Source organism: Chaetodon trifascialis, chromosome 17, assembly GCF_039877785.1.
Source record: "Chaetodon trifascialis isolate fChaTrf1 chromosome 17, fChaTrf1.hap1, whole genome shotgun sequence".
Lineage (NCBI taxonomy): Eukaryota > Metazoa > Chordata > Actinopteri > Chaetodontiformes > Chaetodontidae > Chaetodon > Chaetodon trifascialis.
Window position 1 is genome coordinate 24618071 of NC_092072.1, and position 24391 is coordinate 24642461.

The 24391-nt window shown below is 44.4% G+C and overlaps 1 protein-coding gene across 10 annotated transcripts in view; it reads right to left on the reverse strand.

Moving 5' to 3' along the window:
• Positions 1-24391, reverse strand: part of epb41a (erythrocyte membrane protein band 4.1a) — a 129669-nt gene that overhangs the window by 66548 nt on the left and 38730 nt on the right. For 7 of the 10 annotated variants that reach the window (XM_070985278.1, XM_070985280.1, XM_070985283.1 and 4 more), the window contains exons 9-14: positions 22746-22898; positions 22497-22594; positions 22188-22363; positions 4874-5121; positions 4148-4222; positions 2423-2470 (exon numbers count right to left, since the gene is read on the reverse strand). In XM_070985278.1, coding sequence (XP_070841379.1) covers positions 2423-2470; positions 4148-4222; positions 4874-5121; positions 22188-22363; positions 22497-22594; positions 22746-22898 — 798 coding nt within the window. The remainder of the gene's footprint in view (positions 1-2422; positions 2471-4147; positions 4223-4873; positions 5122-22187; positions 22364-22496; positions 22595-22745; positions 22899-24391) is intronic. The other 3 variants (XM_070985281.1, XM_070985279.1, XM_070985284.1) reach the window with 2 other exon arrangements.

Genomic DNA, 24391 nt, shown 5'->3' on the forward strand with positions numbered 1-24391 from the left:
AATCAGACCAATGAAAAAAAACAATGTTGTGGGGCATAAAGGGCCAATGGGCCGATGTAGATGGGCCAATCTACTTGTTTTTATTGGCCAATCAGTTAACACACACACATGAAAACGGCCAATAAACAGTGAAATCAGTATCATGAGTATTTCTCAGATGATGATTTCTGTATCTATCTAATCCGTGGCATGCAATATTTCACCCCGATTTTGGATAAAGTATAAATCCAATTGTTTCATTGTTTCAGCTGTCGTGGCCAAATCTCTTGTTAACTTATTAAGCTCTTCCGCACAGTGTGACATCTATTTTAATTATTAGAGAGCTGCTCTAATGGCCACTGATAGACAGTCCATCCTATTCTATAAACTGTTGGTGGTTTGTGAACTTCACTGCATTTGTGCATTTGAAGCGATTAACTCCCGGCACGTTTCAGAGCTGAGTAAACCTGTAGTTTCACTGACACATCGCGCATCATCACCACGGGCGTCATGATGTTCTCCTGTCTGTCACTCTGTCAGGCATGTGTAGTGTCGAGCCGGCCGCGTTGTTGGCTGAAAAGTCATGCATTACAGTGTATCCTTTGTTCTAACTCAATGGATGGTCGCCAGCCAAACAGGCTCCCAGCCCCCACTGTCCCACAGACTAGCTATATTATCAGTCCGACCAGGAAATCTTGCGATCGCAAAAATTAGCGCATATTCAACCAATACTAATATGACTGTCTACTAGCCGCTTCCTGGTCTATTTTTGCCGAGAGCCGCGCGCCTGTTGCGGAAAACATAGGCAGCCCTGGAATCTCCAGATAACGCGCTCTGCTCCTGCAGCTCTGTCTCTGTTCCAGCGCATGTAAAATAAAATTAGGTCATCATTTTTGTTGCTAATTATCAAAAGCAAACTCTATGTAAACAGATGGAGCCTGTTTATTCTTGGAGTCACAGGCTGTTTTGTAAAGCTACATCACTTTTATGACTCAGGAATGATTTTGTAACTTTTTTTTTCCGAAGAAGATAATATGCAACAAAGTGCTGAAAGCTGGAATCGAACCCATAGCCGCTGCAGAGAACTTCATACATGGGGCAGACGCTCTACCAACTGCACCAAATATCCACCATGTGATTTTGTAATTTTGAGCTAATGCTTCTCATTCTCAAGTTAAAACTGTTTTTTTTTTGTTTTTTTTTTTAAAGATGGGAACTGAATCTTTTCGACTGGTTCTGTAATGTGAAGTATGGTTATTATCATATAGGAAGTGATTATATACAACTTTTTTACACGAGTTTGTTTTTTTTTGATCGCAACAATCACAAAAAAATTCATACAGTATATTGTAAGAGAAAAACTTAGGAATTTCCTGTTTGCAAATCGAAAATATGCATTAAAACAGGCTGATGGAAACACACATTTATGACTTTTTTAAGACTTTGTGCGAGAAATATTTTTCTAAGTTGATTTAAATAATCAACGTAAAATAGTTGAGTAACTGTGACTGCCTAACTACAAATAAGCCTAATAAAGCAGATGAATGTAGTGGAGTAAAAATCTTTGCCCTTGAGATGTGTTCCTGTGAGGGACACGCCATCTCCTGGTGACACCCTGCAATTGAATGAAGAGGCGTGTTTATAGTGGATTCTGGGCACACCCCCAAGAGGAGGGGGGGACTGGTAGCCGGCTGGGAGCCGGCTTGGAGCTGGATGGCCTCTGGCTTGGAGGGGAATTTCGAGGCTGCTGCATCTGTAGTGCTCCTATTGCAATTTGCAAGAATCCACTGTGCCTGATACAAAACAATTGATCGGAGCCAGAAGAGTGTCTGAGGGAGTGTCTGACATCTGTCAATCACTACTCTCACACACTTACAATTGCATCACACGCTCCAAACCGCCCCCTCCCTCCGCTCATGCTGCTGGCTGCCGCTCAGACAAACAGCTCTGTGGGCGATGTCAGGAGGTTAGTGAAAGCTATGTGAAATGCTGGATGGAGTGAATCAATCAATCAATCAATCATGCTTTTACTAAATAGAAATGTACATTTGAGTATGTGTAACAACCAAAGGTGTCCTCTAACAAACATTTTTTTATAAACCACTATGCCTGCATGTTTATTTCTGGATGAAGAGCTAAGAACTAAGTTTTATACAAGAAAAAAACCTTTTTATCAAACAGCTGCACACTAAATAATAGCTTGCACGCTGGATTGATTGCTTCTTGTTCCAACAAGTTCTTGTGCAGCTGAGAGGACATGTACAAGCCCTCAAAGAAAGACAATAAGATAAAAAATGATAAAACAATCAAGAGATTAAAGCACTCTGACACAAAATAGCATTGTCAGACAACAGAAAAGCAAATTAATGTTTAACTAATGTAAGGATGAGATTGGTTAGTGAGGAGGAACAAACTCATGCTAACACTCATCAAACATGCTAACCTTCCTCACTCGCACTATCTCCGTCTTTGTTTTGGCCCGAGGAGAGTGCTGCTCCCCCATCAAAGGAAAGACATAGTAACGATATGTTAAAGTCCTCATTTGTGATACAGTACAAAACTACAGTGTTTCAAACAAGTTGGTACAGGAGCAACAAAAGACTGGGAAAGTTGTGGAATGCTCCAAAAATACCTGTTTGGAACATTCCACAGGTAAACAGGTTTTATTGGTAACAGGTGATAGCATCATGATTGAGTATGAAAGAGGCATCTTCGAAAGGCTCAGTCATTCACAAGCAAGGATGGGGCGAGGTTCACCACCTTGTGAAACATGATTACATACATGATATTACTTCATGGGTTCCAGGACACTTGGTAAAACCATTGTCAGTGAACACAGTTCATTTGCAACTAATTACATTCTGTTTTTGTTAACATTTTACACAGTGTCCCAACTTTTTCAGAATCATATGTACTGTAACACCTTTCTCTTTACTGGTTTAAAATACTGGTTCAAGTCACAAATTAATTCTGGTAACTTCTACTATTTCATTTTTTCGATTGGTGTGAAGATACTGTCAATGAAACTCGCTTCCTGCAGATGTTTCACATTAAAAATTTTCTGCTGCCATGAGATACTATACATTTGTCTGTTTTCTACAATTACAGTAATGCTAATTGATAATCAGGAGAGATTTTTGGCAATACAAGATATTTATATTCAGCTTTTTTATATAACTGCAAGTTAGCACTTTCATTCTTCAGGTATGAAATTTGCTGGATTAGCCAAGAGCACAACAGTAAGAGAGGATTATATTCATATTGCTGACTCTGCAGGGACAATTTATGCCCTTTGAGCCACTGGAAGGCTTTTAATGTGAAAAAAAAAAAAAAAAGATGGTATCTTAACAGCTATTTAAAAAATCCAGGAAAATAAAAGCAACTGGAAATGATCTACGTATGACAGGTTCTGTTGTACTTTTGGAATTGCTGCTGTGAAGACGTAGACTGAACTTATCAACACAAGAAGTAAACATGGAAGAAGTGTTGATTTTGCATCAACAGCAAATTAAAACAGTGGTAGATCAGAACAGAGACTTCTTACTAAACTATGATATGATGAAAATATATCAGCGAACAATATATTTTATATTTTCTAAACAGTAAATGGCCTATTTCTTATATTTCCCATAGCTTTTTCAAATAAAGGCCTGTTTCTGCATTTGATTAAATAATGGCCACAGTGTCAAAATTTATGATACATATACATAGTTTATGTTAAGATAAGATCAGACTGTATTGACCCCACACTGGGGAAATTAAGTTGTTAAAAAGGCTATAAAATAAAAAATCAAATATGTATATGCTCATTATGTACAGATTAGAAAAATACTAAATGGCATTAAAATACTACTGCCCATAAAAATACTATTGCCAATATTCTTATGAACATATGAATAATGAACAATGAATGAATATAGTTTTTCTCTTTTCTTCTTGTCTATCATCAAAGATGAACAGTGCTTGCTGTTTTGTATCCATATTTTGCCAAATATCCTTGCTCACTACATTCTACCTATATTTTTCTCCACATTACTCAATTTTTTTTTTTTTTTAATATTGTACAAAGCGCATATATTCACATACAGATTTTAAATTTCCTTATTTACATACTGTTTCAACTGGTTCCAACACCGGTTCAGTCTGTTCATGCATCAAGCAAACAAACCTGGCTCTTTTTGTCTCTTTCCCCATTCGTGGTGGTCACAGAGGGAGAGTGCCTCCGTTCTCTCCTGGCCATTGTCTGGTAGCACAGACAAAGCTCACGCATCAGGATCATTTCCAAGCACAACCAAGGCTAAACACCTTCTTCTTCCATAAACAGCTAAAACAAACACTTAAAAGTGGCTTAAATAGTAGCTTTACTTTACACAGGCAAAATCACAAAATTTCCCTCTCATGGCGTTTATGACTTTTTTGCTGTTATCATACTACTCCTTATTGTGAAGTTTATTTAACTTATTGTATATAGTACATTTCATCTAAGAATTCACATCCATTCCTCAGAGTCAGTAGCTCTGAGGACTGATCAGTGACTACTGATGTATTGAGCCTTAACATTGTTATAATTATGAAGGTTTTACTAACTCAGTCACTCTAGTAGTGCCATTTACGCTTCTTCAAAATTACTGTGCATGTACAGTATGTTACTCATACAATGGGCATTCAAAGGATTATTGTACATCTTTCATCACCTGCTAATGTGACCAGTGGAACTATCTACAAAAAAAGTCATAATATTTCTTTATGAGTAACCACTTCTCTATGGCTTCCTCTTCCGTGACCTTTGATTGTAGGTGCCCTAAAACCTCCCTTTTTTGTTCAATAATGAACAGAGTGACTGCTGGATGGTATCTAAAACAAATATGGTGATGTAAAGGACAGTATCCACTACCTTGATTTCCGAAGTGGACTCTGGTCTGGGGCTGTGGCTCTTTGTGTACTCAGCTGGCTTACTCTCCGTCTTTACCTCTGTCTTCCTGTCAAAACAGCAGTGGCCTTCAGGTGCAGAGTCGTCATGATGGTCAGAGTGAGGCAGGGTGGGTAGCAGCAGTGACGGGGTTGCCTCCCCAGGAGATAATGGCAACATAATAGGGGCACTGACCGGACGAGTGGATTTATTGTCAGGTGTGGATACCGTGGCTGTAGAAACAGAGAGGAGACAATGGCATTACTTTAAAAACAATATAAAACAAATGAAAACTTGTGTGTTAATGTGGTATCCACAATGTTTTATAAATATTGGAGTTTAACCTTTAGGTAAAAAGGTTTAACCTAAAGGTTAAACTCAATAAGTTAACTCCATTATGTATGTTTGGCCTCTGTATTTTCCAGCATGCCCTCTCTAAACACTATCGACTGATCATGATGTTGATATATTTTCATTCATCCATTAAGTTTCTGCCACTTATCTGTTTCTGGGCCACTGTACACAAGGTAGCCCAGATGTCCCTCTCACCAGCCATGTCCTCCAGGGACCTTTTCACAAAATTGATTATAAGCATTGCCTGCATGCAGATCGCAAATGGCAGTGCCATGTTTCACAGACACTCTAGCAAAAATTCAGTCCAGATGAAATTCTTTTGCAAGCACAGGCCTGTATTATGTGTTTCCCATATCGTCATTCACTCCTCTCACACATGATCACTCATAATTTCCTTGCTGTCATTGTCTGGGGCTGTCTCTTGAGGTATCAGCTGTGTTCATCATCTGGTCACATCAATCAATAGCATTTTGAAATGTGATTCTCTCTCTGCCTTTGTACATTTGTGCTGGGGTTCAGGGCAAATGGCCCTCGATTAAATAGTATCCCTGCGGAATCCAAGTGCCAAAGACTAATTATCACACCTCATCCGTCTTCACTTCCTTTACTGATCTCTCCTGATTCATATGATTTTCAATCACAAATTGCAGATAGATTTTTCAATTCAATTCAATATACCTTTATTAGTCCCACAAGGGGAAATTCCAAATTCCAATTTTTGAGTCCAACAGGGCTCTTGCATGGTCATGCATGAGTTGAAAATACAGCTTTATGTGGTGAAATGAATGAGAGCAAATAATTTCACGGTCTGTTCTCCCTGCTGGACTCTGGAAAGAGGTTCTGCAGCATCTGGTGCAGGACTACCAGGTTCTGTAACAGCTTTTTCCCCCAGGCCATCAGACTGCTGAACTCTAAATGAGTATCTTTTGCACCACTGTTGACACCTCAGTTCATTCTTCTCAAATGCACTTTAAAATTAACTCAATATATATTTGTGCTGCTTTTTTTTATTCACCTACTTGCTTGCTATTTTTTAACATAATGTAAATTCCAACTGTTTATTCTACACACTGTTATTTTACATACTGTATACCATAATTATTCTGCTGTTTATTTTAACATATTTTAACATACTTTTTAAGGTGAAGGAGAGGACAGAAGGACATTCGATGAGGGAAACAGGATAAGGGGGACAATTTAGGATGCAATTCATTGTGCCTGAGGAATTTATGGTATGGTATAAAGCGTAGGAAAAAGGATGAATGCAATGCTTAAATGGTCATTGTTTTGGGGGAATGATTTACTAACGCCACTGGGCCGTTGCACAAAACTAGGATTAAGCGATCCATGATAAGTGATTGAGCTGAGTTCAACCAATCCAAAACATGAGCATCCAGGCTTAATCGGTTGCACAAAGACCAAGCCAGGATGAGCAGACACGGATTCAACAAGCCAGGTGAAACCTATCCTGGATAAGTATGTGCACGCGGCTTCCTAAAGTAGACCCCACCATCAATCACAGATTCACCGATTTACCATGGCAACGAGAGCGGCATACTTTCCCACGTCGGAGGCAAAAGTCCTCATGGAGGCTTACGAGGAGGTGAAGGACCAAATTAAAAAGAAAGGCAACACCGCCACAGTTATAAAACAACGAGAGAAAGCGTGGCAAAGTATTGCAGACTGCCTGAATGCATAAGTAGTGCACAAATACCCACTCACTGCTCTGCTGAAACCATCACAATTACAATCCAAATAGTTGATTAACATCTCCGACAACGTAGATGAATCGGTTGAAATCGTAAGTGAAATTGTGTAAATGTAACTCCGTCAGACTGTATAACTCCTTGTTATACCATGGTCTGGGTGACCATGGTATAACAAGTCGATTCTGATTGGCTGCAGGGTGTCCGTTAAAAAGTGTTGTGGACACCTATAAAAAAGTTCCAGTCAAATAGCCGGATTGTTCTAAATTATTGCGCTGGCTCAAACGCTAGTTGGTAACCGTGGCAACAGAAACTGTCTTGCTTATCTTACTTACTTAATTGCTTTATACAGAGTGAATGGTGGATAATATTTAGAAAAACGATTTAGGATAGACTTACTTGCTTGATACACATTTAATGATCACAGTCGATGGTGGATATTTCTTGCAATAAAAATGATTTAGGAAACTATTTGTGGACTTTGATTCTTTGAAACAAAATTTCGCATCATCTGGACACACACAAGTGGTAAGAGGTGCACTTGCCCTCTGAAATGATACTTTGTATCACGTAACATAACTGTTATATTACTGTAATGTTAGTTTGTCTCAAAATACACTGGGCACATGGACTCCGACTCTGTAGCTGATCTGGCGCGTTTCTTTATTTATCTCCCAGTATGCAATACAAACGTTACGTCACTCTAAAGAGCACATTACACCCAAAACACTCACTGCACAATAACGTTAAGCAATCATCTCACTTCCCTCCACTGATTAGGCCTAATATAACAGCTGCGGCCAACCGAGCTGCAGGTTCTGTGGCCAGAGCCGGTAACCTTGGCAACGCGTCACAACGAGTGATATTAAATAGTCCACTTCTTGTGGAAAAACTTACGATTTTAACGGTAAAAAACAACATTAACGTATTAATTACTAATTTAATATTTATTTCTTTCGTAAGTGACCATGGTATAAGCGGAGCTTCGCGTTGGACGGTTCACGCCTCCGCGTCGTCCATTCATTTCTGATAATGGACACCTCGTCGGGCATTATCCCTTACATAATTTCTCTTTGGTGTGGTGGGTGGCACAGAGTAGGAAAGGGGGAGGTGTGCCAATTAGTCACGCCAGGGATATAGGATATATCTGCAGGAGGAACACAGGTGGCAGCAGGTGTTCAGGCTGGTGGAGTGAGGCTGGTGCACACCTCATTCCACGCCGGTATGCAGGGAAAGCGGGCGTGCAGGAATAAGTGGTAGGCTTTTCTTTCTGTGTTTTTTATAGGTCTTATATTGTTTAGCTTGAACATGTGTTGTATTTACTGTGTCTGTGTATTTCAGAACTGTTTCAATCCCTGCTGGGTTAAAGGCGGCTGGTAGTGGATGTTGAAAGAGATCGACATACCAGGTATTTTAAAATTTTAGTTATAGTTTTTAACACATGGTCGAAATTAAATATGTATTTTTGTCTTGTTAATAAATTGTTGATTGGTGATTTTTGTTTGTGATGTTTTCAGGGCATCAGTGGTCCACTTGCTGCTCTTGCTGTGAGACGGTTTTTGTTATTTTCATTTTCTTTTTGGGGGGTTTTTTGTTCTGTCTAGTCTGCCTCGGCAAGTGTGCCGGTAGTGGGCAAAAGAGCTGGGTATTGCCCCTGGGGCGGACTAGCTCTTTATTTTTTCTTTGTTTTTTGTTTGTTTGTCTGATTTGTTTTGTTCGGCTTGTTTCCCCCATTCAAACATTTATCCTCAATAGGTCGATCCCAGTCAGGTGGTCGCGGCAGGCTTAAGGTGTGTTTACCCTTTTGCAGTGTAACTGTTTTTCTTGCACGTGTGTAAATCTTCGATTTTCAGCTTAGGATTGGAGTGTATTTACTTTGTGTAAAAGTCTTGTTAACAGAGTGAAATGGTGTGTTTTCACATATTCCAGCCCCTGCCCGGGTTAGTCTGACTGGAGGTTAACCGCAAGGAGGTTAAGTGGGATAATGGCTTATTGAATATAATTGTAAAGCCGAGTTTCCTGGTAATAAATGAATACTTTTTCGTACCTCATGGCTGATCGTCATTTCTGGTGCTAGTGACCTGCAGTGGGTGTAACATTTTTGACTCTGCTGTTGGACAGAGTTCAGCAGGGTAACATCTGGGGGGAAGAAGCTGTTCCTGTGCCAGCTGATGTGTGGGAACAGAGGCTCCTGAACCTCCTACCAGATGGTAGGGGGACATACAGTCCATGGTTGGGTTGGAAGCTGTTACTGCTGATGCTGTGTGCCCTTCTTAGACAGTTTGCACTGGAGGTCCTCAATGGCAGTGAGCTGAGCACCGGTGATGTACTAGGCGGTTTTCACCACCTGTTGCAGGGCCTTCCGCTTGGAGGCTGTAAAGCTGCTGTACCATACTAAGATGCAGTTGATCAGGATGCTTTCAATAGTGCAGAAGTTGACCAGGATCTGACAAGCCAGGTTAACTTTTCTCAGTCTCCTCAGGAAGTAGAGGCAATGCTGGGCTTTCTTTATCAAGGTGGAGGAATTGAGGGACCAAGAGAGGTCCTCAGAGATATGGACGCCCAGGAACTTGAAGTTGGAGACACGTTCAACCTCAGCCTTATCGATGTGAATGGGGGGTGTGACTGCAGTCTGCAGTCTTTAGTTTTCCTGTAGTCCACAATGAGCTCCTTGGTCTTCTTGGTGTTGGGGGTCAGGTTGTTGTCGGCGCACCACATCACCAGCTACTGAATCTCATCCTGTAGGCTGACTCATCATTGTTGTTGATCAGGCCTATCACCATGGTGTTGTCTGCGAACCTGATGATGGAGTTGGAGCAATGCACAGTCAGGCAAGAAGAGGGAGTAGAGGAGAGGGCTCAGCACACAGCCCTGTGGGACGCCGGTGTCCACAGTCAGGGTGGCGGAGGTGTGGTTGTCTAACCTAACAGACTGGGGTCTGTTGGTCAGGAAGTCCAGGGTCCAGTTACAGAGGAAGGTTCTGATGCCAAGGTCACTGAATTTGTTGACCAGCTTGGAGGGGATGACTGAATGCTGAGACAAAGTCAATGAACAACATCTTTGCGTAGGTGTTGTTGTTGTCCAAGTGCGTCAGGGTGGAGTGCAGTGCCGTGGAGATGGCATCCTCCATGGGGTCCAGTGTGGGGGGAAGACAGCATTTGAGGTGGGCCAAGACCAGCCTCTTGAAGCACTTAGTGATGATGGGGGTGAGTGCAACGGGGTGAAAGTTATTAAGGCCCACTGCAGCTGACTGCTTTGGTACCGGCATGATGGTTGTGGTCTTGAGGCATGTGGGGACTGCTGCTTGATCCCACTTGATCATCAGATATTCCACATTAGCAGAACAGTGGCTCCCAGTGATAACAGAGTCTGTACACCAAGTTTTGTTCACGTAAATACACAGTCCTCCGCTTCTGGTCTTACTGGAGTAAGTCGCTTCCTGTCGGCAAAGCTGAGTCGCTCGGTCTCACTGTCCTGGCCATCTCTTGGGGGAGCTGAAGTTTGTCGAATACACTGCTTGTGCATCTAAATCTTAAATAAAAAAGTTGTTGTGTGGTGTAGGAAGTGTTCACAAAGCTGTAATAAGCGAACAGGCTTGAAACCAGTAGGAAAATAATAACTATATTGTGAATTCTAGTGAGACGCTGAGCCTTGCATTGTGCATGCACCGCCATCTTGAAGGGAGTATCCTTCTACCTAATAAAATCCAATAGATTCAAATACACATTCAAATTGTAATTTCTTTTTTTCATAATGCAGAAAATCTGTTGAGGTCTGACATGTTTAAGTCTCTCTGGTCATAATGAAAATAAGTCGTGTGAGTTGTGTGAGAAAATATTCTGGCTGTACATGCTGCTCATGATAAGATATGATAAGATATATCGTTATTGATTGAACAAAAAATCAATTATATATATATATGTACAATATATACAAAAGAGTATGAAAACAATATTGCCTTGAATATTTGCATTGTACATGGTATTTGAATTGCACATGGTAAGACACGAACAATAAAATACAGTAATATGTAACACAGAGGAAAAAGAATAAGTCATGTAAAAAATATGTAATATTGTACAAGATATTTGCACAGATGAAATGTATATTAACTAATGTTGAACATAAATAACAGTAGTGCAGACAGTAGGTTTGTCATGTGCTATGTTAAATGATGTTGGTAGTTAAATATACATGTTGGAGTAAAACAACCGCAAGAATGAAAGACCTGCAGTAGCTGTCCTTCTTACACAGTGGACGCAGCAGTCCAGAGAGGAGTCCAGGACAGAGGAAGCTCTCCTGACCTGTTTGTTGAGCCTTTTTCTGTCCTCCCACAGAGCTCCCACAGCCCCAGCAGAACACTGCACAGAAAACTGCAGTTGCCAGCATAGTGTCAAAATATGTTTGTAACAGTCTTATGCACACTTGTTCATAACGCTGCCTCTCCATGGTCTTCATCAGGTGAGAATTTAAGGCTACTGGCCTGAAGTGGTTGGGATCTCTGGGTCACAGTCTTTGGAACTGGAACTAGACCAGACATTTTTCACATGACTGGAACTCGCCTGAGCCACCCTGAGCCTCAGGCTGAAGATTACAATTACAATTACAATTAGTCATTTGGCAGACACTTTTATCCAAAGTGACATATGTCCAAAGCATTCACAGCATCGGGGGCATTTCTGTGCTGGCCTGAGAGAGAAACGGTGGACTCTGGCTATGTTCTTAAGATGATAAAAGCCTATTTTTGTTATATTTTTGATATGTGGGATAAAAGTCAGCTCAGAGTCAAAAATCACACCCAGGTTTTTTACAGATTGTGTTGGTTTAAAATCTTGTAGTTTTGGCAAAAGTTTATCAGTCTGCCATTCAGGACCTATAACTAAAACCTCTGTTTTGTCCTGGTTGAGCTGTAGGAAATTCCTGCCATCCATTACTTGATATCTAAAATGCTGTTAAAAAGGGTATTAATTGGCCCTGTGTCATCAGGAGATATGGCAATATACAGCTGTGTATCATCAGCATAGTTATGGAAACTGATGCTGTGTCTCCTGATGACATCTCCAAGAGGAAGCATGTAAAGATTAAAAAGAATTGGAGCTAAAATTGAGCCTTGGGGAACCCCACACTTAATTTCATGGGTTCCTGAGGAACAATTATACATACTTACATAAAAACACCGGTCTGTGAGATAGGAGTAGAACCATTTAAATACAGTACCACAGAGGCCAACCAGGTGTCTGAGTCTATTTAATAAAATGTGATGGTCTACTGTATCGAGCGGCGCTTAGATCCAGTAGAACCAAGACTGTGAGTTTCTTGTTATCTAAGTTCCACCTGTCCACTGTCATTTAAAATCTTTAAATGTGCTGTCTCTGTACTGTGGTTCATCCTAAAACCAGACTGATGTCTCTCAAAGATGTTGTTTCTGTTTAAAAAGTCATCGACGGTTACAAAACCAGTTTTCACTCACTCACTAATCACTCATCTTCCATCGCTTATCTGGAGTCGGGTCGCGGGGGCAACAGCTCCAGCAGGGGACCCCAAACTTCCCTTTCCCAGGCCACATTAACCAGCTTTGAACTGGGGGATCCCGAGGCATTCCCAGGCCAGTGTGGAGATATAATCTCTCCACCGAGTCCTGGGTCTTCCCCGTGGTCTCCTCCCAGCTGGGAGACACATCCCTACGGATGGTACCCAGGGGGCATCCTTACCAGATGCCCAAACCACCTCAACTGGCTCCTTTCAACATAAAGGAGTTGCGGCTCTACTCCTAGTCCCTCCAAATGACTGAGCTTCTCACCCTATCTCTAAAGGAGACGCCAGCCACCCTTCTGAGGAAACCCATTTTGACAGCTTGTACCCGCGATCTAGTTCTGTCGGTCATGATCCAGCCCTCATGACCATAGGTGAGGCAGAACGAAGATTGACCGGTAGATCAAGAGCTTTGCCTTCTGGCTCAGCTCTCTTTTCACCACAACGGTGCAGTAGAGCAAACGCAATACCGTCCCCGCTGCTCCCGTTCTCTGACCAATCTCACGTTCCGTTGTCCCCTCACTCATGAACAAGACCCCGAGGTACTTGAACTCCTTCACTTGGGGCAAGGACTCATTCCCTACAGCCCTGGCGGAGGCCAACCCCCACCAGAAACAAGCCCAACTTACTGTCAAGTACCCGAACACAGCTCTTGCTTTGGGCATATAAAGATTGGATGGCCCTGAGAAGTGGCCCCCTCACCCCATACGCCCGCAAGCACCTCCCACAAGATCTCCTGGTGGAACAGGTCATATGCCTTCTCCAAGTCCACAAAACACATGTAGACCGGATGGGCGTACTCCCAGGACCCCTCCAGGATCCTTGTGAGAGTAAAGAGCTGGGGTCTCATTTATAAAACTTGCTTATGCACAAAACGGGGCATAAAAGTTGCGTACACAACTTCCTACGCGAAGGTTGTGATTTATAAAAATAAACTTAGCATGAGAATGTGCGCACCAGTACGCCAACTTTGATGCTTGCTTACGAACATTTTGGAGACGGGGGGAACTGGCGGTGCAGATGGTGAGGTGGTGAATTGAAGCCACTGCTGGAAGATCACGCAAATGGTAGGATCAGGATGGAGAGAAGTTTGTAAAATAATAATGGCTTGTGGAGTTCTGCACAATGTGGCACTGGGGAATGCTGTTCCCCTCCCGCGTGGCCTCCCTCCCCCACACCACGAGGACCCGGATCCACAACCACCTCCCCGACATGAGGAATTTCAGCAGGGAGCAAGGCTCCGTGAAGGTGTCATGCGGCGTTTTAAATAAGACGGCAAATATGTTTCATTTTTTAACAAGATCTTTAATGGAGCTGGCAATGTCAGACATGACCTCACACATGTTGCCCATCACTGTGCGTATTTGCTGGAGCTCGTCACGGACTTCATTAATGGCACTGATGGTGTCCCTTTGTGTTTGAAGGACAGCGTCTGTCAGGATCCGACCACTTCTAGGTGCTGGGGACAGCCAGGCCTTCAGCCACGGTGCCAGGACACGCCGTGCCTGGAACCTCCTCATCACCCATCGCTTCCAACTGCACAATGACTGGGGACACAAAGAAGTCAACTACCTTTTCACAAGTCTTAAAATATTTACTTTAATAAACAGATAAAACTGTACTTTACCAGTCTCCTCTGTGGTCTCTGCCAAATCGGTGTCTCCTTCCTTCTCTGACACTATGCCATACACGCTGGCTGTACCAAGGATCGAGGCTATCTTGGTGTCCAGCGGGTGCGCCCTTGCCCCCACCAGTAGCAGATGCGCTTCGACGGTGCCATGCCACTTTCTTCTTGGCCTCCACCTTCAAATCCGACCACTTCTTTTTAATTTTATTTATTTTTATTTTATTCGTGACGTGACTACTGTGACCACCAAACAAAATATCTTTTCTCCACCTCACCCACAAGCACCTCGATTTCACCCTCCATAAAATTTCTTTTTCTTTTTTCTGCCATGATCGAACGTAAAGTGCCATTGATCAGCAGGCATATTTATATGCAAAGACATTTATGAGGTACTTTGCATTGACCATTCATGGTAAAATGTGGGTCTGTTGGGGGCGGGATGTGAGATGAATCCACCTGCGCAATCTTCCAGGTGGAGTGTGATTTATAAAGGGAAAATTGTGTGCAGGTGTGAGTATGCACGGTTTTATAAATCCAAGTATTTTTTTGGCGTACGCCATTTCCAACTTTTGGGCGTACGCACACTTTTAGTATGGATTCCACGCAATGTTTTATAAATGAGACCCCTGGTCCATTGTTCCACGGCCAGGATGGAATCCTCATTGTTCCTCTTCAATCTGAGGTTCAACTATCGGCCAAACCCTCCTTTCCAACACCTTGGAGTAGACTTTAGCAGGGAGGCTGAGTAATGTGATACCCCTATAATTGGCACACACTCTCTGGTCCCCATTTTTTATACAAGGGGACCACCACCCCAATTTGCCACTCCCAAGGCACTGTCCCAGACTTCCATGCAATGTTGAGGAGACGTGTCAAAAAGGGTAAGTCAGATACAGGTCGGTAGTTATTAAGAACGTTGGGGTCTAAAGTGCTCTTCTTCAGAAGGGGCTTCACCACAGCTGTTTTAAAAGCGGTGGGGAAGACACCCGTCTGAAGGGAGCAATTCATAATGTTTAAAAACTGTTCCTCAAAGAATCCATAAAATGATTTTAAAAGTAATTCCAGCGTCTTAACAGATAAAACTTGTTGGGATAAAAGGCTGGATCTGATGTCCTTGATTTTAGTTTTGAAGTGGTCTGCAAAGTTCTCACAATGAACATCAGATGGCATGTTAAAAGTTTATTAAAATTTGTGCTAGTTAAAATATCAAAGATGGAGAAGAGGAACCAGGGATTATTTCTGTGGTCTATGATAAGATGTGAAAAATGAGAAATTCTTGCCTGTTTAACTGCATTATTGTTGGTTTTGAGTTGTTGCCGTCGAGTCTCGAGGTGGACTGTTAGTTTAGACTTCCTCCATCTCCTCTCGGTACTCCTGCATTGTCTTTTCAGTTTATGTATTTCATCGTTGTTTCTCCACAGGTGTAGGTTTTCTTGTGACTGTTTTAGTTAAAAGTGGAGCTACCGAGTCGAGAGTGGAGTGGTGCTCAAATGATGTGAAACTGTTAAAAGACACTGCAGTAGAAGTCAGTGCGTTATTTACGATTGACGCAGTTCCACCTCCTTTTCTACCCCTTTTTTAGAAAATGAAAAGTTAAAATTTGGTGGGGAAGCCTTGGTGAGAACAACAGGTGCGTCAGTGCCAAGCCATGTTAAAAGAAGGCAGTCTAACTTATAATCTAAAATCACATCATTCATTAAAAAGGTCTTGTTTAAAAGAGAGCGCACGTTCAGCATTGCCACATTAATGTTTGTGCCAAATGTGCGCTCATCGTAGTGAAACGATTGAATGATAGTCTGTGTATGTGGTCTGAAAACATTCCTTGGTTTGTGTGTTCTGTGGAAGATGATGGTAATGGTGTGGATGGTGCTGTCCGGTACTTCTGTGGGCTGAGGGGGGGTGTGGGGTGTGTGTGTGTGACGTGCAGGCAGTCAATCACGTAGGTGTGATTGTACCGTGGATAGAACAGCTGGTGTTGGTTTGGGGAGACTGGCATGCTGCACACCATATGCCAGGTTGGCAGACAGCATGCGGGCACCTGCTGTGTTCAGGTGGAGTCCGTCTGGACCGAAGAGATGCCGTCTCTCCGAAAAGACATCAAAGTTATCAATGAAGCCAACATGGTGAGAGTTACAGGTAGAGGAGAGCCAGGTGTGCAGGCAGCCTGCTGAAGCTGCCTATCCCTCTGCCACAGGTGGGGGTAGGGCTGGAGATGAAAACACTCACCTGGGACTGTGACATGGTGTTGAAAAGGTGGGTGAAGTCCCGCTTTATAAGTTCGGACTGCTGCTTGGCGATGTCGTTCACTCCTGCGTGGATAATAATCCTTTTCGCCCGCGGATGCGAGCTGAGGATGTCCGGGATTTTCCCCATTATGTCCATAATGGTGGCGCTGGGAATGACAGGGTGGACGCCCCCCTCATGCGGACATGCCTCACAATGCAGTCCCGATGACGAGGGTTGTAGGAGCGTCCGCTTGATCTTCAGGGGCGCAAGCCAGCTCAGCCATCCACCCACACCAGGACCCCGGGTGTGATCTCTCACCTGGGGGGAACGTGAGGAGCCAGCGCACCGTGTCCTTAACCAGCCGCCTGCGCTGGGATGAGGATGAGGAGTGGGACAGTGGAGGCAAACGGCCCCTTGTTGGACATCTACCTGATGCAGGGCACCCCTCTGCTGGACAGGGCTAGCCGTGAGTGGAGGGAAGGCTATGGTGTCCGTCAACGGGGGCATGATGGCAGAGGCCACAGAAACAGGTGCAGTTTCCTGGTGCCAGTCCCGGGCCGCCGGCTTCTCGCTCACAGATAAGGCCGCATGCTTATTGGAGAGCGGCAGGCTCGGGGGAGAAGGAGCCCCGCCATGGGTCCCGCTCGGAGCCCTCTTCCGCCTTCGGACGACCACTTCGGTTCAGGGGGTCATCTTGCTTGGAGTGGAGCAGACGGGTCAATGACAGGAGGAGGACGGTTCCCAGAGAACTGTGTGACCAAGAGCAGAGGTGGCGTTTTTCGGCGCAGACTCACTGGTCTGTGTGGACGCTAGCCAGCTGGTCACCACCGGGAGACGAGACCCGAGAGTGGACAGCAGGGAATCCTTCCTCAGCAGCTCGCCCAATATTTGTTTTTTGTCTTCCAGAAGGTCAGCAATCTTTTTGTGTGCTATTTTTAGCAGTTCTTCCAACTCTCCAGGTGACTCGGCAGTGCCCAGTGAAGTCATGGCGACTGAAGGAGTCTGTTGGAAAATGAGCTCTGATGAGTCTCTGTACTGTGTCATGGAGTGGGTGGGATGAACTGTCCTTGATGGAGAGCAGTTTGTTAAGTGACCTCCTGCTACTCTCTGATTCAAACATCTTCATGTTTTGACCAATGATAGTTTTAGCCTTGTGAATCTCACCCTTCTTGTCCATGTCAGAATCATATTGAGAGGCTGAGGCATACAGAGTGAAAAGAAATGGAAACAGAAATAATTATGGGAATGATTTTTATACCGTGCTGTGGAAATGTGAAACAGACAAGAGATGACAAACCAGTCTTTTGAGGGAAAACAAACTCCTGCAGCCACAATCAATGCTTCTGTAAACCAAAGCTTGACAGTTTGTTGGATAGTTTACATCGTGTCTGTCCGAGACCTTCCCTAGGCGCAGCAATTAACATTTCCAAGACACGCGAAAGGTGCACATCTCTTTTTTCAATACAATACACAAAAATGTAAGTAGAAAGAAATGAGTGAGGAATGAATCAGGAACAATCTGATAATTAATTAATCTTTAATGAGGATTTCTGAAAAACTGTGACTTGAGGACTATAGAGTAGATAATGGTGGTTACTTGACAGCAGAGAGGTATTGTATCAATGAATTATTTTGTAATGCTTAGTTCATATCTCTCCTCCTTGAACCGACACCTTATCGTGGTGGAGGAGTTTGATCACCCGAATGATCCTAGAGGCTATGTTGTCCGGGGCTTAATGCCCCTGGTAGGGTCTCCCAAGGCAAAAGGTGACGGGTCAGACTAAGAGCGGTTCAAAAGCCCCTTATGACAGAGAAAAAACAAAGGAAGCGTACGTCACCCGGATTGGCATCACCGGGGCCCCACCCTGGAGCCAGGCCTGGGGTTGGGGCTCGCTGGCAAGCGCCTGGTGGCCGGGTCCCGGCCGGGCACAGCCCAAAGGAGCGACGTGGGCCCGCCTTCCCGTAGGCCCATCACCCGCAGGAAGGATCAGAAGGGGCCGGTGCTATGTGATATGGGTGGCAGTCGTGGGCGGGGGCCCCGATGACCCAAACCCTGGACAGAGACTCTGGCTATGGGGACATGGAATGTCACCTCACCGTGGGGGAAAGAGCCTGAGCTAGTGCGGGAGGTTGAGCGGTACCGACTAGGGATAGTCGGGCTCACCTCCACGCACAGTCTGCGCTCTGGAACCCAACTCCTTGAGAGAGGCTGGACTCTCTTCTACTCTGGAGTTGCCCACGGTGAGAGGCGGCGAGCTGGTGTGGGCTTGCTTATAGCCCCCCAGCTCAGCCGCCCTGTGTTGGAGTTCTGAGCGAGAGGGTCACTGAGCGAGAGGGTCACTTCCCTGCGCCTTCGGGTTGAGGATAGATCTCTCACTGTTGTTTCGGCCTATGGGCCGAACAGCAGTGCAGAGTACCTGGCCTTCTTGGAGTCCCTGGGAGGGGTACTGGAAAGTGCTCCAACCGGGGACTCCATTGTTCTGCTGGGGGACTTCAATGCTCACATGGGTAGCAACAGTGATACCTGAAGGGGTGTGATTGGGAGGAACGGCCTCCCCGATCTGAACCCGAGCGGTGTTCTGTTATTGGATTTCTGTGGTGGTCACAGTTTGTCCATAACAAACACCATGTTCAAGCATAAGGGTGCCCATCAGTGCACGTGGCACCAGGACACCCTAGGCCGGAGGTCAGTGATCGACTTTGTAGTCGTATCATCTGACCTTCGGCAGTATGTCTTGGACACTCTGGTAAAGAGAGGGGCTGAGCTGTCAACTAATCACCACCTGGTGGTGAGTTGGATTCGCTGGCAGAGGAGGAAGCGGGACAGACTTGGCAGACCAAAACGTACCGTGAGGGTCTGTTGGGAACGTCTGGCGGAACCCGCTGTCAGGGAGGTTTTCAACTCCCACCTCCGGGAGAGCTTTGACCAGATTCCGAGGGAGGTTGGAGACATTGAGTCCGAATGTTCTCCACTTCCGTTGTTGATGCAGCCGTCCGTAGCTGTGGCCGTAAAGTCGGCGGAGCCTGTCGTGGCAGCAACCCCCAAACCTGGTGGTGGACACCGGAAGTAAGGGATGCCTTCAAGCTGAAGAAGGAGTCCTATCGGGCCTGGCTGGCTCATAGGACTCCTGAGGCAGCTGATGGGTACCGGCAGGCCAAGCGCGCGGCAGCTCGGGCGGTTTTAGAAGCAAAAACTCGGGTCTGGGAGGAGTTCAGGAGGCCATGGAGGAGGACTACCGGTCGGCCTTGAGGAAATTCTGGCCAACCATTCGGCGCCTCAGGAAGGGGAAGCAGCTTTCTGTCAACACTGTTTACAGTGGAGATGGGGAGCTGTTGACCTCGACTGGGGATATTGTCGGGCGGTGGAAGAAATACTTCGAGGATCTCCTCAATCCCACTGTCATGTCTTCCGTAGAGGAAGCAGAGACTGGGGACTTGGAGGTCGATTTGTCCATCACTGGGGCTGAAGTCACTGAGGTAGTTCGCAAGCTCCTCAGTGGCAAAGCACCAGGGGTGGATGAGATCCGCCCTGAGTACCTCAAGTCTCTGGATGTTGTAGGCTTGTCTTGGTTGACACGCCTCTGCAATATCGCGTGGCAGATGGGGACAGTGCCTCTGGACTGGCAGACTGGGGTGGTGGTCCCTCTTTTTAAAGAGGGGGACCGGAGGGTGTGTTCCAACTATCGGGGGATCACACTCCTCAGCCTCCCTGGGAAAGTCTATTCCAGGGTACTGGAGAAGAGAATCCGGCCGATAGTCGAACCTCGGATTCAGGAGGAACAATGCGGTTTTCGTCCTGGCCGTGGAACACTGGACCAGCTCTATACCCTCCACAGGGTGCTTGAGGGTTCATGGGAGTTTGCCCAAACAGTCCACATGTGTTTTGTGGACTTGGAGAAGGCATTCGACCGTGTCCCTCACGTCATTCTGTGGGAGGTGCTCCGGGAGTATGGGGTTGGAGGCCCTCTATTGAGGGCTGTACAGTCCCTGTACAACCGGAGCAGGCGCTTGGTCCGCATTGCCGGCAGTAAGTCGGACCTGTTCCCGGTGCATGTTGGACTCCAGCAGGGCTGCCCTTTGTCACCGGTTCTGTTCATCATTTTTATGGACAGAATTTCTAGGCGCAGCCAGGGGCCGGAGGGGGTTCGGTTCGGGAGCCGCCAGATTTCGTCTCTGCTTTTTGCAGATGATGTTGTCTTGTTGGCTCCCTCGAGCCAGGACCTTCAGCATGCACTGGGGCGGTTCGCAGCCGAGTGTGAAGCAGCTGGGATGAGAGTCAGCACCTCCAAGTCCGAGGCCATGGTTCTCGACTGGAAAAAGGTGGCTTGCTCCCTTCAGGTTGGGGGAGAGTTCCTGCCTCAAGTGGAGGAGTTTAAGTATCTTGGGATCCTGTTCACGAGTGAGGGAAGGATGGAGCGTGAGATTGACAGGCGGATCGGTGCAGCGGCTGCAGTAATGTGGTCACTGTACTGGTCTGTCGTGGTGAAGAAGGAGCTGAGCCGAAAGGCGAAGCTCTCGATTTACCGGTCAATCTACATTCCTACCCTCACCTATGGTCATGAACTTTGGGTCATGACCGAAAGAACAAGGTCCCGGATACCAGTGGCTGAAATGAGTTTCCTCCGCACGGTGGCAGGGCGCTCCCTTAGAGATAGGGTGAGGAGCTCTGTCACCCGGCAGGAGCTCAGAGTAGAGTGGCTGCTCCTCCACATCGAGAGGAGTCAGCTGAGGTGGCTCGGGCATCTTTATCGGATGCCCCCTGGACCCTATTTCCCCAGTGTGGGATCAGTAAAGTCCTATCTTATCTCTTATCATCACCTTTCAGAATACAGATAGCACAGTCAGATACACAGATACAGTAGCACATACAACCACAGCACAGGCCAACACTAAATAATCAATGTTTGCCTTTTTCACAAACCTTGGACATTTTAATGGCTTGTCTGTTTATTTCTTGTAGAGAGAAGCTGACAGATGTAGCTAAAAAATAGCATTGACATCCTGAAATTTTTGATGAAATCTGAGTCTGTGAAGCCAAGCACATCATGATCCCACCATGAGTTGCATGTGACGTTGTATGACGTATTACGTCGTCATACATGTGTCATTGTCCCTGCCTTCAGTCTTATCTTTCCATTCCTTGCCATTCTCCAAACGTTCAAAACATGCAATCAGACATTCCCATCTTGCCAAATTACCTGGGTCCTCTTTTGTAACAATGCACACAAATCAGGGCATTTATTTATCAATTTCCATTTTGATTTATTAATTTCTATGGGAAAATGGAATTTCTAAAAACAGACTTGATGTAACATTGTGCACTAGTGGAAACTCTGACCCATGCATTCAAACATTTTGAAATCGTCGGATATTGGTAATGCTTCATAACCTCATTATCAGTTCCACATATAATGCATGTTTACCTTAATAAATATCCAGGGCAGTGGAGTTTACAAATTGAGTTTTTTCCAAAAAAAACACCATCCTCCTATTTCCACAGTATTTCCTTGTGGCAAAGGGATTCATCCTTGTATTTGCATGTAGGTTTGCTGACAAAATTTAACACCCACTATAAACCTACATGTCATTTGACTGCAGACATGGAGCATCAATTTCTGAGGACATGCACAAGATACAAAGGGTAGCCATTATGTGCATTATAGTTAAAAGCAAGAATACCAGCACTCTTACTTTCAGACCTCAGTAACCAGCATTGTACTAGGTGACATTGTGTATGGGTATGACAAATGCGCACATGCATGTGCACTCACTCACTCACTCACACACACACACACACACACACACACACACACACACACACACACACACACACACACACCCTATGGTACAGTACCTCCATCCAGGCTGCGTGAGTTCCTCTTGCTAGAGGAGCGCTGGAACAGAGGAGCTGGTCTGTCAATCAGAGAGCTTGCCTGTCTGGTCTGAGCCTGAGTCCGACCACTGTAGCGAAACTTAGAGCCCAACGCCAAGAACTTCCTAGGAGTGGTGGCCATCTCAGTGGAGGTCAGCCTAACCACAAAAAACATTGATACGGACATTCTGAACTGACCCTGGGTCTGGTGGCTAGCAAGCATATTTAGTATGTCCACTGCATGTAGGCATGCCATGTAGGCAAACCGCCTTAAAGAATGTGATACCCTACCTGAAGAAGGTGTGATGTTCTACACACACTTTCCACAGTTTCTTAGCTGCCTTGTAGTTGGGTAATTTGAAGCCAATTGCACTCTCATACTGTTCCACCTGTTTAAACAAGATATCCAAATCTGCTAAGAACAAGACTAATGTAATAAAGTTAGCATTATGGTTTCATTCATGGTTAGAGTTCAGTGATAAACAAGAAACAACAGATTTTACAGGTTGATGAATGTGTGTTTATATGAAAATACTCAACCTCAGATGGTCTTATTTTGATGAAGAAGCTGCTATGTTTGTATGAGACTTTGAGGACTTTGGGCCAGGGGAAACGGTTGATCCTCAGTTTGTCTTTGTAAACCATCAGACCACTGGAGCAAACCCCCAACATAATGTCGACACCATCCAGATCCTGGCAGAGACATCCAGAGAGACAAAAAGATTTCCATTAACTGTCAACAGGATATGCAAAGTTCAGAGAGCTAAGGAACCTGGAGTGAACAGCAAAGATAAGAAAGATAGTAAATGAGTCACAGATGAAAGGAAGTTTCTTAACGTGTTAACAAGCCAAAACAACTTCAGTCAGTCTTCAGTGTCTAGAAGTACATTGGAGCGATAACCAGTGTTGCTCTAAATAATGTTTTGATCATGGTGGCAGATAGCTCTGTACATGTCATCACAGGTTGACATCAGAAAAATAACATTTTTTTCACAATTTCTCCCTCGATCGGCACTTCCTGGCTCAGACCTGCCAACCTTCCCATTTTTCCTGGGATTGTCCTATATTTTACCATTTTCTCCTGCTGGCTTCTCATTTAAATGTTTTCCCATAAATAAAAAGGTGAGCTGTAACATTGTTGGGAGGCATAATCACCTATTTGATGTATTTGCCACATTCAAATATTGGATGTGGCAAATACAGACAGTATGTAGAACATTTGCTGTAACATCTAGAAATGAGAAGTCATTCACTAAAAAGGCAACTGCCAATAAAACAAGAAGAAGAAAAAGAACAGAAAGGATCAACATGTGGGGGATAGAGAACCTGCTAAAAAGGCTAAAAGCTTGTGCATGTATCTCACCCACTGGGAGGAGGCTTACCCACACATAATGAAGAACACTGATGATAATCATGCAACCTCTCCTACCAATTGTCTCACTTGCCAGTAGCCTTTGTGCTGAATTTATATGCAGTATCAAACAGGTATCTGATTCTGACCACCTCATTGTAGCAACTTACTTAAAGTAGGAACTATTTAACCTAATCCTTGTTGCTCTCATATTTTAAAGGAACTGTTTGCCTAGTGGTGATTTTAGGTTTCACTGTGTGTACATTTGTCTAAATGTAACGAAGGTGGATAGTCGTAAGTGTAATGAGACTACCCAGAGTGGGCCACTGAAAATTTTCTTATTTATTACTATTTTTAAATCTCAATGTTGATAGGTAGGACCTCACCACTGTACCTTTAAAACTTCTTCCATCTTAATGAGGCACTTAATGTGTGTTTGTGGGAATTAATTGATTTACAATTTTAGTTCAGTTTTGTCACCTGCAAATGGTGTCAGATCGGTTACAGGTTTTAAAGGGGTTTTGATTCCTTTGAAATCAAAATCAATTTCTACATCCAGTACCTGATTTGATACTTGATATAATTTCTATAAAATGCTATAAAATTCCTTCCCTAGGAGTGTACGATGCAAATTTTAATACTTTTCCAGTTGTGATTACAGTGCATATTAAAACTGCTGCTTATTCTTTATCTATTCATTCTACATTTGAGCAGTTTATTCTTTATCCTATAAGACTTTCTCAGAGTTTTATTGATCATGATTTCTAGCATACACATTCTGTTTGAAATGTCTACTATTGTATGTACTCCTACCAATGATGATCCATGTAAGTAG